The sequence below is a fragment of the Opisthocomus hoazin genome, chromosome 7 (genome assembly GCF_030867145.1).
Source record: "Opisthocomus hoazin isolate bOpiHoa1 chromosome 7, bOpiHoa1.hap1, whole genome shotgun sequence".
Taxonomy (NCBI): Eukaryota; Metazoa; Chordata; class Aves; order Opisthocomiformes; family Opisthocomidae; genus Opisthocomus; species Opisthocomus hoazin.
The window spans coordinates 1,375,326-1,393,030 of NC_134420.1; the positions used below are offsets into that span (position 1 = coordinate 1,375,326).

Below are 17,705 nucleotides of genomic sequence, written 5' to 3' on the forward strand. Positions count from 1 at the left end.
CTCGCTGCGGCACAGACGCGTTGGGCAGGCCTAAAACTTGCCCGTCCTAAAACCTCCTGCCTTGCTCTCCTGGAGAAAGTTGGTGACGACAGGGAAAAACTTCAGCCGCTTTCCTAATCAGGCATGCTCTCCTTGCCTTCTCCTCACCAGAAACACAGCAGGGCAACAGAGGGAACGAGGTGAAACAGAACCATTTCCTTTTCACAGAATCACAGAATCACAGAATAGTAGGGGTTGGAAGGGACCTCTGTGGGTCACCCAGTCCAACCCTCCTGCCCAAGCAGGGTCACCCAGAGCAGGGGGCACAGGACCTTGTCCAGGCGGGTCTTGAATATCTCCAGAGAAGAAGAATCCACAACCTCCCTGGGCAGCCTGGGCCAGGGCTCCGTCACCCTCAGAGGGAAGAAGTTCTTCCTCATGTTCAGACGGAACTTCCTGTGCCTCAGTTTGTGCCCATTGCCCCTTGTCCTGTCACTGGGCACCACTGGAAAGAGCTTGGCCCCATCCTCCTGACCCCCACCCCGCAGATATTTAGAGGCATTTCGAAGGTCCCCTCTCAGCCTTCTCTCCTCCAGGCTGAACAAGCCCAGCTCCCTCAGCCTCTCCTCGTAGGGGAGATGCTCCAGTCCCCTCACCATCCTCGTAGCCCTCCGCTGGACTCTCTCTAGTAGCTCCTCATCTTTCTTGAACTGGGGAGCCCAGAACTGGACACAGTACTCCAGATGGGGCCTCACCAGGGCAGTGTAGAGGGGAAGGAGAACCTCCCTCGTCCTGCTGGCCACACTCTTCTTGATGCACCCCAGGATTCCATTGGCTTTCTTGGCAGCCAGGGCTGCCGGCTCATGGTTAACCTGTCGTCCTTCCTGAATTTTTTCCCCTGCCCTGCTGTCACCTGAACACGAGGCCTGGCTGTGCTGTCACTCGCACAAGGACAACTGCCTGGCTGCTCCAGCCTTCTCCTGCCTTGCAGTTCCCTCTGCTGGCAGACGCACCTTCTCCCCACCCACAGAGCGCAGTGCTCGCTCTCACTGGCTGCTGGTCAGGCTGGAGATAAGTTACCTGGATTTCTGGAGTGGCCTTCACCGGCTGCTGGGCAGGCACCACACTTCTGCCTGCAGCTGCCTCCCTGCGCAGCCCAGCACTCCCCTCGCACGGAGCCCCACGAGCGGTCCAAAGCCTGCAGGGGCAGCTCCGTTACACAACCTCTGTAAATACGAGTGCCAAGCGCAAGGCTTGGATCACCCCGTGCTTCAGGACACTGCTGGATGGGAAGGCAGGCGAGTTCAGTCATGTCTGGGACGTCGCCACGTTATCCGAGCTGCTCCCAGCCCAAGGGCACGCAGGAGGCAGCCCGAGAGGGGAAGATGGCACAGAAGGCAGGCTGGTAGCGGGCAGAGCACTAGGCTGGGTTTATAGGACAGGTGGAGGGAGCGAGGAAAACCAGGGCAAACTGAAGCAGAGGAAGCTCCAGCTGAACATGAGGAAGAACTTCTTCCCTCTGAGGGTGACGGAGCCCTGGCCCAGGCTGCCCAGAGGGGCTGTGGAGTCTCCTTCTCTGGAGATATTCAAGACCCGCCTGGACAAGGTCCTCTACAGCCTACTGTAGGTGACCCTGCTTGGGCAGGGGGTTGGGCTGGGTGACCCACAGAGGTCCCTTCCAACCCCGAACATTCTTTGATTCTGTAATCTAACAAAGCCACAGGACGGAGCAGAAAAAGCAAGTAGCAAAATATCCCTTCTTACTGTCAGCAAGGCCAACCTGCACTGCCATGAGGGCCACTCTGGGGACTTCTGGGGGGAAGGTAACACGAGGGGACTAAAGGGCTGGTGCAGAGCCAGCTGCCAGGCCTGGAGCTGCCCTGCAAACCGGGTGGCTTCGCAGCGCAGCAGCTCTCTGGTGCAGCCGTGCTGCCTGTCGAACCACCCAGAGCAGGGCACCCGGCCGAAGCCCAGGCATCGCGCAGATCCCACCTCAGCACAGAGGACCAACATCGACCCACGGCTTGTGTGAGCTCTTTGCCTGGGACTAATTCCACACAGGGAGATCTTCTACGTGAGACAGGCGACATGCAAGTGCTTTTATCCTGGCAAGTGAAGTTTAACTACTGTATTTAAACTTCCAAGCCAGTTCCAGACAAGCCAGGGGACTAACTCGTGTGACAAAGCATTTGCAAACACGCACTGCTGGACGGGGGCCAGAGCTACTAGAACTGACATATGAAGAGATAAATATGCAAACTCGCTATGAAAACCCTTGCTGCTTTATGAAACCCTCATCTCTCACCACTGAGGACAGGCTGGCACTAACAACCAGAACAGACCCCTTCTGCAGCGACTCTTTCATGCCTGTGCCCCAACGAGCAGACAAACAGTAGTTCCAGCCTTTAGAGGTGGTTTCACCACTGATTTACACTTCACATCATCAAAGCTTTCTCAATTGTTTTTTCCTCCTTTCCCAACTTCAGCACTTGGCCACCTTCATCATGGACAAGAGCGAGTCCATCGTGACGGTGGATGACGCTATCCGAAAACTCATTTTGCTCAACTCAAAAGAGAAGATCTGGACACAGGAGATGCTGCTGCAAGTGAACGACAAGTCCATCCGCTTGCTGGACTGCGAGTCGCAGGTACCCAGAGCTCTGTGCTACCCACAGATTGACGCAGGGGGTGCAGCGTGGGCCACTTTGCCCGGCAGGGCCGTTTGTAAGGAACCCAAAGAAGGGCGAATTCCTACCAAAATCCACTCCTGGGTGTGCGGCTGGCTAATTCAAAGGGCAGGTAGGTGGGGGGTGATTTATTCACAGCTCCAGAGCACAGATACTCCAGGTGAAAGATAACCTCGAGCTGTGCTCCAGGCCAGCAGTAAAACTGCTTTCTGTGGGAGCGATGCAGACTTCCCAGTCCACAGAGCTCTGCCTAAAGAACAGCCAGAGAGGGAAGGAGGTATCACTTGCATTAAAATAACACGCAGGATCACCCGCCTGAGGACAGTGCCCCATTTTGACAGGTGATACACGTACATGCACACAGAGCACCCAGTGTGTGGGGAAAGAGCAGCCAGACAGCGGGAGAGCGATGGGGCTGCCCTGATTTTAGCAAGGAGAAATTAAAGGATATTGGCCCAAAGTCATCCAAGGAGACAGTGGGAGGGTAAGCCCCTTGCAGCCCCTCCCAGCGCTCTGCTGGGATGCATGGCCAGTGTACTGGTGCAAATAAAGCACAGCAGTAAGATGATGGCGAGCAACAAAGCTCAGGTTGTTGAGGTCTCATTCAGGACTCAGAGCAGAACAGGAGCTCACCTCTGTTTGCCACCCACCTCTCTCCTATTCTGCAGTCCCAAGCCACCATCCCTCTGCCAAACCCTGACATGCATCTTTGAAGAGCCCAGCAAACCACTGCTGAGAAGCACAAGCTCTGCCAGGCCTCTCCTCAAACAGGGATCCCAGGAGTTCATACACAGAACCGCTCCCCATCAGTTCCCCATTGCCTGACCCCTTCCTCTTTCTCTTCCAGGAGGAGCTGGAGGACTTCCCTCTGCCGACCGTCCAGCACTGCCAAACGGTGCTGAATCAGATGCGCTATTCCTCCATCCTCCTCCTGGTGTGTCAAGATTCGGAGCAGCACAAACCTGACATCCACTTCTTCAACTGCGACGAGGTGGAGGTGAGCAGAGCCCTCCTTGCCGGTGTGAAACAGAGAACAAAACCTGCTCCTAGCTCTCTGCCAGCCCCCTCTTTCTTTGCCCACTTATTGCCCTCAGTCCTTTTCAAAGAAAAGCCTTTAAGAATATCCCTGTTTTATCTTTGAGGCGGAGATGGTTCACGAGGACATAGAAAGTGCCCTGGCAGACCACAAGCACGGGAAGAAGATACGGCCACAGACACTCAAGTAAGTACTGCAGGATACAGCTGGGAGTAAAAAAAATTTACAACTGTGCATTCGCGCATCAGTCTCACAAACAGGATCAGCAGGCACTGACAGGGTTGTTCTGCGCCGCTTCCCTTGCAGAGCAAACCAAGAAAAGATCAAGCAGAGGCAATCCATCCTCCCACCGCCGCAAGGGCCAGCTCCCATCCCGATCCAGCACGACACGCGAGGCTCAGGGATGAACAGGAACCGGGTGGCACCCCCTTCCCAGCACAATCCAGGTACTGGGGACAAGGGACTCGTTAGCTGGACAGCCGGCCCTCCTGAAGTAGCCTGTGGTCATTTCAGGCCCTGTATTGCTGGGACACAGGGAAGACCAGTGTCTTTTCCCTGTTATAAAGTAACACAGGCATGTACCAAAGGCACCACGTTTTGTTGCATCTTTGGCTGTGCTTTATAAACGCCTAAAAATTGGCCTGCAGCAAACAATTCCACCCACCGGGCTAGCGGTACGCATCTTCTCAGTGGCAGCTCAACAAATCAAAGCTCCTGCAAACCCCTTGTAACGACCCCTGTATTTTGGGGATACTGACATTCCCAAAAGAGGTGAAGGCCTGTCATAAAACTGAGCAATCACGTGAAGCTTGGACCAGGCACTGGTGATCTTAAAATATACAGACGAGACCGACCTGGTCAGAAAGGCAAATTCCTGGTGCTGTTGACTTCGCAGGAGCCAAGATTTCACCCTCAGAAATCAAGTGGTTTGCATGAATTCCCCTAGAGTTCAGTGTGGAAATGCAGATCTGAGCTCACCTCTCCCGTGTGCTAATCTAAAATCTTCTTCCAAAGCCATCCTGACTTCAGCCCATTGGAGCTGGCTTTAGAAAACTTGCATTCCTCTTTGGAAGAAAGAAGTAACAGAAATAAGCTCTTTGCCTGACAAAAGCTCAAACTGAGTAAAATGACAAGCAAACTTTAAGCCTTTTTTATCACTGCCTATGGTACCACCTTCTCTCAGGATTAATTTCAAGGTTCAAGGAAAACACGTAATCAGGATACTATAAGAAACTCCGAACACCAGCTGAGGAGAGAAGACACTCCATTCCCTGGGCCGGGATCTGAAGCCGAGCAGCTGTGCCGGCCTCCTGCACCGAGAGCCTACTTCAGGTCCAGCTTCGCCTAATGAAAAGAAGATCTGTATTTAAGAGCTGGACCGTGTATAAACATCTGTACTCCGAGGCACAGCAGTTTTTAATGAAACAGGCACCCTTAACTCTGCCCTTGCCAGGATGCTTAGCAGAAAGCTTCAAGTCCGTTGCTTACATCAGCAGAGCATCTAAGCAGGCAGGATTCTGGGATCCCAGAACACAGAGCCTGGCACGAAAGCAGGCGACAGGAGAACACCTTGAATGATGCCCATTTGCTGAGATGGCTTCTCCTTTGAAACACGCCTTATTGCTTTTTCTACAAAACAAATCGCCTCATCTTAACACTTGAAGATGACGTACATTCTTCGTGGTCCTTTGCCAAAACTGCCTCCCCAGATCTCCCACTTTATCAATCCTGCCGTGCTGGCCCTTTCAAACCCCATTGCACTGAACCGACACGTTTCACAAGAGGCCACCCGAGCAATGGTTCACACTGAAATATCACCCCCTCACTGAGGGGCTGGAAGCTGGGAGGTGCCTGTGTTTTTTTATTGCAGGAGGATTTTTTTAAATACCCATTAAAAACACATGAGAGACTGCACACAAGTTTGTACAAAAGTGCTGCTTTGTGCATAGGCCTGCCCAAGCATCACTCACGCAGAATTCCTGGCACGCTGCTTTTGAGCAAGTGACAGTTGCATTCACTTCCCGGTCTTACTTCTTCTTCCTCAGCTACTATTTAGTTAAACTGGTACCTCTGGGACAAGGAAGGCTCCTGCAGCAAGCTGGGGTTAGAACAGCGGGTGGGAGTTACTCTACACGCCCTTCACACACACGTGGAGTGCTCTGCAGTGCCCACGGCAGCTTTCAGCTCGTCGCGGGCAGAAGTCAGCTCAGATGTGTCACAGGCAGGAGTTAGGTGTCTCACAGCAGCTGGAGACCAGGGCTTGCAGGTCTCTGCCCGTAGCTGGCAGCTCTGCACAATTCATTCACTGCTTATATCTGAGAACAGGCAGCGTATCAACACAAGTGCTGTGACCTGGGAAGATTTAATTGGCAATTTTGATCATCTCCTGCTCTTTGCGCTCTCCGGAGGTGCTCTCAGCACCAAGCTGGGAGTTACCGTCCCACGGGTCCCTGCATTTAATGGAGCCCATTTTCAACCTCTGACAGTAAATATCTTTTTCTCTCCTTCCCTTGTTTACAGACTACGAACGACGAGGCTCCAGCTCTCACGACCACGAAGAGTCCCGAGCCATCTTAGCACAGAAGATTGAAAAAGAAACGGTTGGTAACAAGAATGGTGCACAGGCAATAAGGAGAGGGAGATGAGAAGGAAGCAAGGGGCTCCTCCACGAGCAGACATTTAATGCACAGTCTAATCATTGTTAAACTGGTATCTACTGTTCATAAACACCAGGAGAACAGAAGCAAATCTCCGTCACTGGGTCAGATACAATCTCCTTTGGCCCGAGGTAGCTCTGCTCCTCCCCAGCCCACAGTCCAGTCTCAGGGTTATTTTCCAGACATCCATCAGCAGGGTTCACTTGTCACACAGAATCATGGAATGTTCAGGGTTGGAAGGGACCTCTGTGGGTCACCCAGCCCAACCCCCTGCCCAAGCAGGGTCACCCAGAGCAGGGGGCACAGCACCGCGTCCAGCCGGGGCTGGAAGATCTCCAGAGAAGGAGACTCCACAGCCTCCCTGGGCAGCCTGGGCCAGGGCTCCGTCACCCTCAGAGGGAAGAAGTTCTTCCTCATCTTCAGCTGGAGCTTCCTCTGCTTCAGTTTGTGCCCATTGCCCCTTGTCCTGTCGCTGGGCACCACTGGAAAGAGTCTGGCCCCGTCCTCCTGACCCCCACCCTGCAGATATTTATAAGCATTTCTAAGGTCCCCTCTCAGCCTTCTCTTCTCCAGGCTGAACAAGCCCAGCTCCCTCAGCCTCTCCTCGCAGGAGAGATGCTCCAGTCCCCTCCTCATCCTCGCAGCCCTCCGCTGGACTCTGTCCAGTGGCTCCTCATCTTTCTTGAAGTGGGGAGCCCAGCACTGGACACAGCACTGCAGATGGGGTATACTGACAAGTATGGCACACAATCAGGCACAGCTTTGTTTGTTTGGACAGTGATGAATTCGGCTCAATTTCATGCCTGGGTTCCCCACTCCTGTGCATTCTTCCAGGAAATGAAGCAGGCACAGGGCGGCGTGCTCTGGGTTTCGGCTGCCCAGGTGCGTGCCGTGCGGGCTCTCTTTCGCCATGGTTCACTGCATTTCTGTCCTTGCAGCAAATCCTGAACTGCACTCTGGATGACATCGAAGTGTTTGTTGCCAGGCTTCAGAAGGCTGCAGAGGCATTCAAACAGCTCAACCAGAGGAAGAAAGGGAAGAAGAACAAGAAGAAAGCGCCAGCAGGTACAGTGCAGCAGCTAGAACAAACAGGGAACACGGGGGCACGGATCAAGGCTGGGAGCAGACCTCAGCTCACACCCCAGCAAAGCCAGGTTGATGCAGCAGCATGGCTGTGGACCCAACAGCAGCTACACCAGTCTGGAAGGTGCTGCTGGTCTGTGGGGACCTCCTGTAGTGCACACAGAGCCTAGTGAAGCTGCCAACACAGAGAAAGAGTTTCAGTTTTCTTGAACCCTTTATTTTTAGTAGTTCTAGTATCAGCACCCTTTATTGCTATGTCTTCTCGTGCCAGCAAGATGAAACTTTCCTGAAAAGGGATGCTCTAATTAAAGTGTGTTTCTCTACCTTCTCATAACAGAGGGCATGCTGACTCTTCGAGCAAGGCCCCCAAGTGAGGCCGAGTTCATCGACTGCTTCCAGAAGACCAAACTGGCTTTTAACCTCTTGGTAAGACACAGAGGGCGTTATCGCCCCGTGCAGTGACTGGGCTTTTTCCCCATATACCACAGTAGCAAGCATTTAAAGTGAAATTTAAACTGAAAATACTATCAAGGGACAAAGGTGTGAGTTCCAGATTCTTCAGAATCCAGAACAAACACTGTGTCAGGCTTGTGCAGGTCTCTTGGGCCAAGCTGTTAAACTGAAACTAGAAGCATAAAGTCCAGGATGGGACCGAGCAGCCAGGGGCCTTGCAATGCCTGGATCTCTTTTCAGATACAGTCCTGGCTTACAGCATTTGTGAAGCTGTGAGCTTAAAAGAGCCAAGAGCTGCCCTGCCCACCTTGCTGATAGCTGTGCAAAGGCTTATACAGACAACCCTGCTCCAGATACTCACTTCTGCTTGTGGCCTTTAAAAGTCTGGGCAATTTTCCAAGAGCTGCAGTCCTTGTTATCCTTACAAGGCATAAAACAGAGGACTGCAAATATTAAAAAAGAAAAAAAAGTCTTATCTCCTTTAAATTGTTCTCATCCAGTTCTGTCTACAGTGCAGCTGTAAAGCTGCCTCAGCCAGGGGCCTGGAAAGCCTTTGGTTAGCAGTAACTGATGTCCCCACTGCCCTGAGGTTCCCGGCTTCTCTCTTTCTCCCCTGGAGAAGCTGCCGTCTTAAGAAGGGGACAACAAGCAGAAGCATAAAGATGTTCCCAGCGCTGCCAGCTCCGCTCGGTGAAGTATGCACGACCAGGAGGGTAACGAGCCAGAAGGAAATTCTGTCAGTTCTGACCAAACCCACCCAGCGAGCACGGCCTAACAAGATCCTTCCCGAGAAGTTGTAAGGAAGTCACAGAGGTTGTAAACAGCCTTAACACCACGCTCCAGCCTTTTCTTTTAGAAGCCAATACGCACACATTTTTGCCTGCTCAGGAGCAGAACTGAGTCTCGGAGGTGGCAGCTCTGGCCAGCAATCACTGCTCTCGCACAAGCCGACCAGGCGCCCCGCCACACGTCCCACAGCGGATGTCAGCTTCCCTGCAGAAACAGCTGAGGATTCTCCAAGCACCAAGAAATCCCAGCCAGGCTGTTGCATCGTGGCCCTTTCTGACCACGCAGCTGAGATAAATATAGTGGAGTCAGTGCGGTCAGGCAAACCCTTCGTCACAGCACAGGACTGCGCTGGAGTTCGTGTCCTGCCCCGGACGCTGCCAACTGCCCAATGCAGCCGCAAGTGCGGATCTGTGCAAACGCTCTGGCACGCAGCCCCCGAGCTCAGCACCGCTGCTGCTCCCCTGTTAGCAGCATGGGAGCCAGCACAGAGGAAATTCGTTCACGTGCCTGAGCTCTCCCTGCACTTCGCTGTCCACATATCCACAAAGAGCAGCTGATCTCCCGGCAAGAGGCCAGGGGCAAGTAAGGAGGAGAGCAGGGAATCCGCAGTGGAGCACTGCCATGGCTGCCCCAGCACTGCTACCACGTGCCACATGGCTGCAAAGTCCTTGTGCCATTTCATTTAGTCACCTTGTTGCCACCAGTTATCTCACACTTTTCACTCCACATTAATGTTTAATCACTGGCATTTAAAATGCTTTGCATTTTGGTGGGGAGGAGGGAGTCTGTTTTCCGTTGCAGCAATGCCAGTAGCACATGACACAAGAAGGAGCTGAAAGGAAGCACAAACTGAAGTGGTTTCTCACCACAGCTTCGCTGATTGCTGTTAATGAAACGCAGTTCTCACAGTAAAGTAATCCTAAGCACTTGCTCTTCCACCCCACCTCAGTCTATTCCAAATACCGAGCGCTTCAGTGGCCAGGGCAGCTCTAGTTAGTGCAGACAAGACCTCGGTGTCTGAAATTTGCCAAAGGACCATGCAAAACTCTTGTTCTGGTGTTTTCATTTATGGGAACTAGCAGGATTTTCAGCTTCGCAAGAGTCAGAAGCAATAGGCCCGGCCCTTCCTCACCAAGACCTTCAAAATAAGCCAAGGTTTTCTGCTTCTGCTCAAAATAGCTTCAAAGGGACCGATTTTAACAGAGTAGGTACACCACTCCTCCTGAAATTCAGTGCTCTTAGAAACGGACACAAAATAGAAATGATCTAAAACTGAATGATTCCTACTCCCCAATCACTTACTGTTCTTCCCTGATTTCAAGTGCACCGTTGAACGTTTCCTTACTTTTCAGACTTTGTTATTAACTGTAGCAAATACCCGTCAGCAACAACCCCTCCATGGAAAGAGAAACCAAAACCAGGTTAGGATTAAACTGTGTTTCCTTTCTCCCTTCAGGCGAAACTGAGAAAGCACATCCAGAACCCCAGCGCTTCCGAGCTGGTGCACTTCCTCTTTGGGCCGCTGGAACTGGTAAGCCGTATTCACAGGTTTCACTGTGAACTCACTCCTCCTTTCAAACGCTGCTTTCGCGCTTACAGGCAGCTAGGTTATACAGAAGAGTCAGAAGACTGCTCACAACTGGCTAAAGCTTTCTCACTAAAGTCTAGCAGCAACAACACCACTGTTTCTGGCCTCTGATTTGATTTCCAGCTTGAACTAAATACACAAACCCTGGCAAATATGAAACTTCCCACCCCATTAACAAAGACTCACTGTGAACAGAAGTGCAAGCCAACCATGGTTCCCGCTGGGAATCTGCCTGAGCTCACCTTCCAGCAAAAATGGCTCAATGTTTGCACTGAAAATAGGAAGAAGAAATCCCGACTTGAAAAAGAAGCCAGAAGGGACACTGAACTACCAAGTTATTTTCCATTTCTTAAAGCGCCAGCTCGCGATGTATCCTGTCTCTAACAACAGCTCATTTTTAGATCAGACCTTGCTTTGACGCCAATAGGAAAAATTCTTGTGTTCCTCTGAACTGTCCAGTCTCCTTCAAAGGTCTAGGTTGATGTTTCTTGAAACAGCTGAGCTGATCTAGGAATTAGCTGCTGCCAGCAAGAGCCAGTTGCTTTTTCTTAATAAAGTCTGCCAATCCAGTACTATCAGTGCAGTGCAAGGATAATAAGGGAATGCCGAGGGAATAGAGCATCCCTTTCAGGTGACACCAAACCATTGGCTTAGTTCATCTGCACTGCAAAACCTCACCCTCACATATGAAAGGCACAGAGGAGATCTTTGGAAGGGAAAGTCTAATGTGAATTACCCTGGGTTTAGAGGTGCTCACCATGGAGGGTACGTTGGCTTCCTCTGGAGTGAGCAGGCATAGAGATGCCAAAGGATCGGAGCTACTGATTTTTCTGTCTTTGATTTCTGTTCCTTTGTGTCTGTGCTGGTTTGATATTTTGAACACTTCCTGCAAAATCTCTCATATTTGTGTGCAATCCAGGTCGTCAGTAGCTGTGGTGGCCCTGAGCTTGCCAGGTCTATTGTCAGCCCACTTCTTTCTAAAGACGCCACAGATTTCCTCAGAGGACACCTGACACCGAAAGAGATAAACCTCTGGGACTCCCTGGGAGAGGCATGGACCAGATCCAGGTGAGGAGAGAGCTGCCATCTCACCAGGTCCCCCAAACTCTCGAGAAAGGCAGGCAGGGTGCTTGACTTTGTAGCCGTGTCAGAGGGTCAAGGGCGCTCTGATGCCCCTGCTTCTCCCTGACGCGCTTTCAGAGACGCGTTCCTTGGGAATCTCACTGCATATTCCCCGCTTCATGTCCCAGAGCTGAATGGCCCCGAGAAGCAAACATCCCCACCTACATCCCCAAATTCCGCAATGGCTGGGAACCGCCCATCGAAATCTTCCGCGGAGCTCCCTGGGAAATAGACATCGGACACTTGCAAGAAGAGGTTAGTCGTGTGCCCCTGGTCGTCTTCTCTTCTTCTCCCTCTCCCTCCCCCTTTTTCAGAGTGAGTGATGGATCTGTGGAGTTTGCAGTGGTGTGTAACAAGCAGGCAGCTCAAAACTCAGCTGGATCTGGTCACTCCAGTTAAATACAGAAAGAAAATAAGGCCAGAAAAGGGCAGCAATAATCAGCCTCACCTCCCAATCGACAAGAAATAGGATACTATACCGTAACTGAGCCCCATGGGTATAGGTTTGCCTGACGAACATTTCTCTGGTCTGCACCTCACCGTGGCCACATGCTTCCAGGCCACGATTCATCTGCCACTATCACTCTCCCTTCCTCCCATCCACCTTTCCCCTTCCCTGGTAACACTGACTCCGGTTTTGCCTTTCCAGCTGTCATTAGCCAACGGGTACCCTTACCGCAGCTCCTCACTCAAGCGCGGCCAGGCCGCTGACCAGACCCAAGCTGTGGATGCCTTCAAACAGAACGTAACCCAGCATGTGAACAGGTAACGTACCAGCACCGCCCGGCACAACGGCACCGCAGCTCCCGCCTCGGAACCTCACAAATACACGCTGCAACGGGGATGTTTTGGCATCCTGGCAGATAACTCTCTGCCATCATTAATTCAGACTTGTTAACAAGATCAAGAGAATTTAAAGATCAGACGAGGGATTATTCATGTAAACACTACCTGCTTTTTAATCCCCAGCACATCTACACAGAGACGGGTTAACGTGTGTTTTCCACCACAAGAAGCAAAAATACTGACTGACTTCATTAGTAGACCAGTGTGTCTTGTTTCAGAGCACCAGCCCACCGAAGGGATATTAAGGATCACGCGCCAAAGATACTGCGCTGCGCTTGCGGTCTCCACACGTTTAGAGAAGTTAGCATCTCTGCGTTCATCCTACAGCACAACGGCTCACAGAGAGAACCTGCTCGTGGGAAGAACTTGTCCTAAAGCAGAAGCCCACGCAAGCTTTGTGCTGCGCAAAAAGGCAGCGCTGGGAAAGAGCAGCCCCAGCTCAGCAGCACCCCATGGAAAACATTTTAACTGAGGCGCTGCCATTTTGTTTCACTGGAGCCAGCGGCTCCTCCTTTCGCTTTCAGTTACAACCAAAGGGAAAAGCATTTCTTGGAGGCTGACTGAGAGGAGAAGGTGTTTCTGGCCTTGCCTATCTCTCCACCGGGAGACTGACAGGGCGTTGATTTCAGACAACTCTTCTTGATGAGATCAATCCAGAAAGTGGGGGGAAAAACCTCCCCTTTCTTCAGAAGGCTCCAAAAGCTCGGTTCCCAAGCCAGAACCAGCCAGGCCACCCCTTTGCCTTTTTTCCAAGATGACTCTTTCACAATTTAACCAAACACTCTGCCTTGCTGCTAGTTTTCTGTCACCAGTTACTCAGTGGCATAAAGTCTTTATGAAAGTACTTTTGGTTCAAAGTTTAGAGGCTTTTCATCTGCTTGCTTGTTTCCATGGGCTTATGCCTTTGAAGTTTGCCCAAGATCTCTGAGCTTCAACCAACTCTTCCAAAAATGCAAATGAATTCTCTGCCATACTCCCCTTTGCAGTGATTTGACATGAAGTTACTTCAGGTCTTTAAAGAGTGGAAGTCCAAACCTAGTAAAACACTTAACCAAGCACTTTTCTGTAGCCACCTCTAGAATGGGGAAAAAATCTTCAAGCTAGACTGTTTTTTCATGGGTTTATGTTCTAATCTAAAAGATCTATAAGCTCTACTACTACAAACAAGTTCAAATTCACAGTAAAATACCTTAAAACCAATCATATCAGTGAAATAACTTACTCTTCCCATTCACCCCATCAAAGGTCCTGGTGGGACCATAAAATGGTACAAATGCAGTGTTGAGCAGGGAAAGAATCATGATAACAAATTCTCTTCTCCAATTTTTCTCAGTGAGGTTATGAAAAATAAGGAGAATGTTTCAGTCCATCTCTAGTGACTGGTAGGTAACACACACATTTTCACCTGTTCGTCTCAGCACAGGCAGACTATAAATAGTGGTGTCGAGTCCTGGAACACAAGTTACCAGCATGACTTTTCACCAAGGGGACTGCTTCCCTGAGACTACACCCACTCTAGGTACAGGGTGGACTCACAGAAGAGTAGATGAGGATCTCTTCTCCGGGCATAGGGGTGTACATTTTAACCTACCTTTCAGACCATCAACAGCAAGTTCTCCTTATGGATAACATTTAAGAAAAACACATCAACGTTAAGGGCACTGAAGCAGATGCTAAAGTTGAGAATGCGCTTAGACACTTTCTTCGGTCCAGAGCAGACCTCAGCCAAGTCTGCCCAGACGTTTGCCAAGATCACAGTCCTGGGACAGACATATTTCCTGCTGTACTCATGCTTTTTTCAGGGTAGTTTGAACTAGTTTCCTAACCAAGAGACCCTATATTAACAAAAATACCCACGCATCAGTATTATTATGGGCTTTTGGCTGCAGAGAAGCATCAAGAAAGCCCCAAGCAATATTACAATAGTCAGCAAAGGTCGCTTGCGTAAAACCTAGGTGCATGCAAAGTACACATTAGCCTCAAACTCCTCCAGCTGTCACCTCCTTCCTCAGGACTCATTTACCTTCTGGAATGCTACAGAAGAAGTAATTTCTACTTAACTCAGCTTTCCTCCCCCTCCCTGCCTTCAGGGCAATGCTGGGTAAGGCCACCACTCCCTTTCTCGACTGGTGGATTCAATCTGCCTGAGAGTCTGCTCTGAGCTCTCCCCCTCTGCAGACTTATGACTTACATATTGCACATGGCTGTAACTAGACCAAGAGTTGTCCCAAATCAAGCAAACTAAAGACAACAGTACAGCCACAGGCACGATATCAAACCACTGAACCAGTGGTTTCAACCTTTTTCAGACCACCAAAAGTCATCCAGTGAAGACAGTAAAATGAACTGAAACTTAACATCACAGGCTTGCTTTTCAAAGCCAGGTTTTACAGATGCCTTAGAAGCAGTCCACAAAGAGCTGAGTTTCCACAGATCATAGATTTAAAAATTACTGACCAACCCCAAGAACTCAGCAACGGAAAAACATCAGGCTAAAAACCATAGTTGCTAGCCATGCTGGAAGCACTGGCTTCACCGAGTTACACAGAGCTCGACATAAACCGGAGAAGAACGTGACCCCCTGTCGGCATGCCCGCTGTGAACACGGCACCCGGGAGGCTTCTGCACCAGGCAGCTGTGCCAGTTGCAAGTCACAAGCAGAAAGATCCACAGAAGGTGCATTAAAATAGCTCCTACCTGCCCTTACACAACAAGGCAAGACAGTTTTTCCACACTGCAAACATTTTTGGAATTAAAAAAATAACACTACACCCATCTTAACTAGAGAAGAAAAAGACGAGATGTGAAAAATTTTCCTAAGCCAGGCAAAAAAACTATGAAAAAAATAAGCCACTTCAGGTCAAAAGAAATCTTTCATTCCACTTTTTCACCATTTTCCATTTTTGACAGTCTACCATATTTATTTTGTCTCTCTCTCCAAAAGAAGCCAATTCAACATTGAAAGCTGTATATTCTTGTACCAGAAATTCCTAAGCAAAATACTTAAACACATTCCTCTTCCCCCCAAATGTATCTTAGAATAGAAACATTCAAACTTACTGTTCCTGAGAACCTGCAGAATTCTGCTTCAGTAGCTCAGCATCCATTGCCTGAGGAAAAAACCACAGCTGTCCAGTCAGTGCTACCTACACTGGTTTTCAACACCCTTTCTCCAAGCACTGGTGACTGCTTCTCCCCTGCTCTAGCATGTAGGGCAGTTGTTTCCACTTATCAAGACATGAGGGTTTCACACTGCTTTTCACAGGAGGTGCAATCAGAGCATTTTGCTGGTGCCTTGCCAGTCTCCCCAGTCCTTGCTGCAGCAAAGAGCAATTGGCAGGGGGAAAAGTCTTTTCTCCCACCCTGAAAGCAGCAGCCCCACAGTCTCCCAATAAGGCCACTAACTAAACAGCCCTACAGCTTTTTTTTTTTGCCTTTTATTTTTTCCAAACATAGGCTGTTTCACTAAAACAAGGCGTGGAAATTTTCCTCAAAATAGAGTAGCAAAGAGGCACTGCCCCCTCCTAACAGAAACACCGTTGTCTCACTACGTGCACTGGCACACAGTCTTCACCGCTCCTCTTTTGCCAGTGAACCTACATTGTCCTAGTTATTAGATGGGCCTCCATTAAAACTCCCTTTTTTTTTTTACCTCCTGCAGGAATTTTGAGGCACAGGGAATGGCTCCGCCGAAGAGATATGCCAAAATCCGCTACGATTTCACTGCGCGAAATGCCAATGAACTCTCAGTGCTTAAGGATGAAATCCTGGAGGTACGTGAACACGCTCGGGGAGAAGGTGTGCCCCCCTCCCCTTTCCAGGAACCACAGGGAGATGGCAGGATACTGGCAAGGGCAAACTCATTTTCTCTTGGTGGTTTCTGAGCAGCTCCAAAGCTTTGCTCAAATCTAAAGCTTCACATCTGAGCTGGATCAGGCTGACTGCGTGCATTGGGTCATTTGCTCAGCTGAAACACATCAGTCACAGCTTAATCAGCAATGGGGAGGAAGGAAAACAAGTCACCGTAGAGCACTGCTCGCCCACTTGCTGGGCATATGGTCATTTTACCACCCCACCACCCCCAAAGGAATTCTTTTCTATTAAAACATCCTTTTTCGTAACCTTTCTCTTACTGCAACACTGTTGGCAGCTGGAGAATGTAGGACGTGATTTGGTCTACACACTCGCTGCAACAGACCTATGGCTTGAGAAAAAGACTTCTGTTCAAAACTCAAAGCTCTGTTCAAAATGTAGCTGGAATGAAAACGTCTGCGGGTCTTGCCAGCAAAGCTCATACACTCTAGGAAGATTACTTTAGGAAAAAAAAAAAAAAAATCACAATTCTGTGTAAAAACAAGCCTGCTCAGATGAGCAGGGGGGCAGGTGCAACAGGAGATCTCTCAGCAACAGGCAGGCTCCTTGCCACCCCATGGTTCTGATGTGATCAGATTACATGTGATGATGTGACACGTGAGCAAGTTATATGACAACACTCCGGCATCTTTGGCAGGAGTCACTCTTGATTTATTTTTTTTTAATGCAAAAAGACAACACAAACTCAGTCACTGAAAAGAAACAAAGAAGATGGAGAAACAAGCAAATTAAGTAGGAACTATGAGTCCTTCAGCACCCCAGGTCTGTTTTCCCCCAGAGATGCTCTCCTGTTCCCCATGAGGATAAGTGCTGATGCTTGTCAGGAACTGCAAATGAGTGCAACAGATCTATTTGCCAGCTCCTGGCCTCAGTGATCTTATTCTGACAACTTCACGTTACTGTGCCGTTTATTTCCACTGTATGCCACTTATATGTGCTAGAGATCTGATGTTCTTGCTAGCAAACATTTTTCCCCCCTCTCTCAGGTGTTGGAAGATAATAAGCAGTGGTGGAAGCTGCTCAACCGGAGCGGGCAGGCTGGTTACGTCCCTTATAATATCCTGGATGTGGTGAAACTGGAAGAGCTCGAACAGGTCTGTAGCCAGGTGATATTTAACTGGTAGCCAGCTGCAGGGCATAATCAGCCTCTGAAAATAATGTTGTAGTTAGACCTCCCTGGATTTTTTAGCATGCTGTGCACAAGTCAGGATGAACCCTCACCAGCAGATGAACCAAGATCCTGGAGATTCCTGAGCCTCCTATGATAAAACTCTCAAATTTTGCCAGTTACCTTCCCCCTCCCCAAACAAGGCCTATCCTTCCCACCCGCATGGCAGCCTCATACTTTCCCCCTGCTCTGAGACGCCAAGCACATTGCCTGCTGCCAACAGTGCCTGGCAGGCAGGGTTCTGGGACAGGTGAAGGCTGAGTCCTACACTACAGGCAGCAGCCTGCTATGAAGCTAGACCCTAGCTCGAAGGGACACCCACCCCGAGCCTAGCACCATGATTTGTCATCCCAACAGAAAAGGTCTCGTGTTGAGATGTCACCAAACAGCTGCTGGCTACAGTGGCTTGAAAGAGTTCCACTTT

General features: G+C 50.0%; 2 protein-coding genes across 2 annotated transcripts in view; one reads left to right on the plus strand and one right to left on the minus strand.

The window, feature by feature from the left end:
* Positions 1–17,705, minus strand: part of GATD1 (glutamine amidotransferase class 1 domain containing 1) — a 109,710-nt gene that overhangs the window by 56,296 nt on the left and 35,709 nt on the right. The gene's annotated exons all lie outside the window — the stretch shown is intronic.
* EPS8L2 (EPS8 signaling adaptor L2) overlaps positions 1–17,705 on the plus strand; it is a 66,233-nt gene that overhangs the window by 40,861 nt on the left and 7,667 nt on the right. Inside the window, exons 5-17 of the mRNA XM_075425106.1 lie at positions 2,466–2,627; positions 3,514–3,663; positions 3,809–3,888; positions 4,009–4,148; positions 6,223–6,302; positions 7,298–7,424; positions 7,780–7,868; positions 10,141–10,215; positions 11,192–11,340; positions 11,523–11,649; positions 12,044–12,159; positions 15,902–16,013; positions 17,100–17,207. Coding sequence (XP_075281221.1) covers positions 2,466–2,627; positions 3,514–3,663; positions 3,809–3,888; positions 4,009–4,148; positions 6,223–6,302; positions 7,298–7,424; positions 7,780–7,868; positions 10,141–10,215; positions 11,192–11,340; positions 11,523–11,649; positions 12,044–12,159; positions 15,902–16,013; positions 17,100–17,207 — 1,515 coding nt within the window. The remainder of the gene's footprint in view (positions 1–2,465; positions 2,628–3,513; positions 3,664–3,808; positions 3,889–4,008; positions 4,149–6,222; positions 6,303–7,297; positions 7,425–7,779; positions 7,869–10,140; positions 10,216–11,191; positions 11,341–11,522; positions 11,650–12,043; positions 12,160–15,901; positions 16,014–17,099; positions 17,208–17,705) is intronic.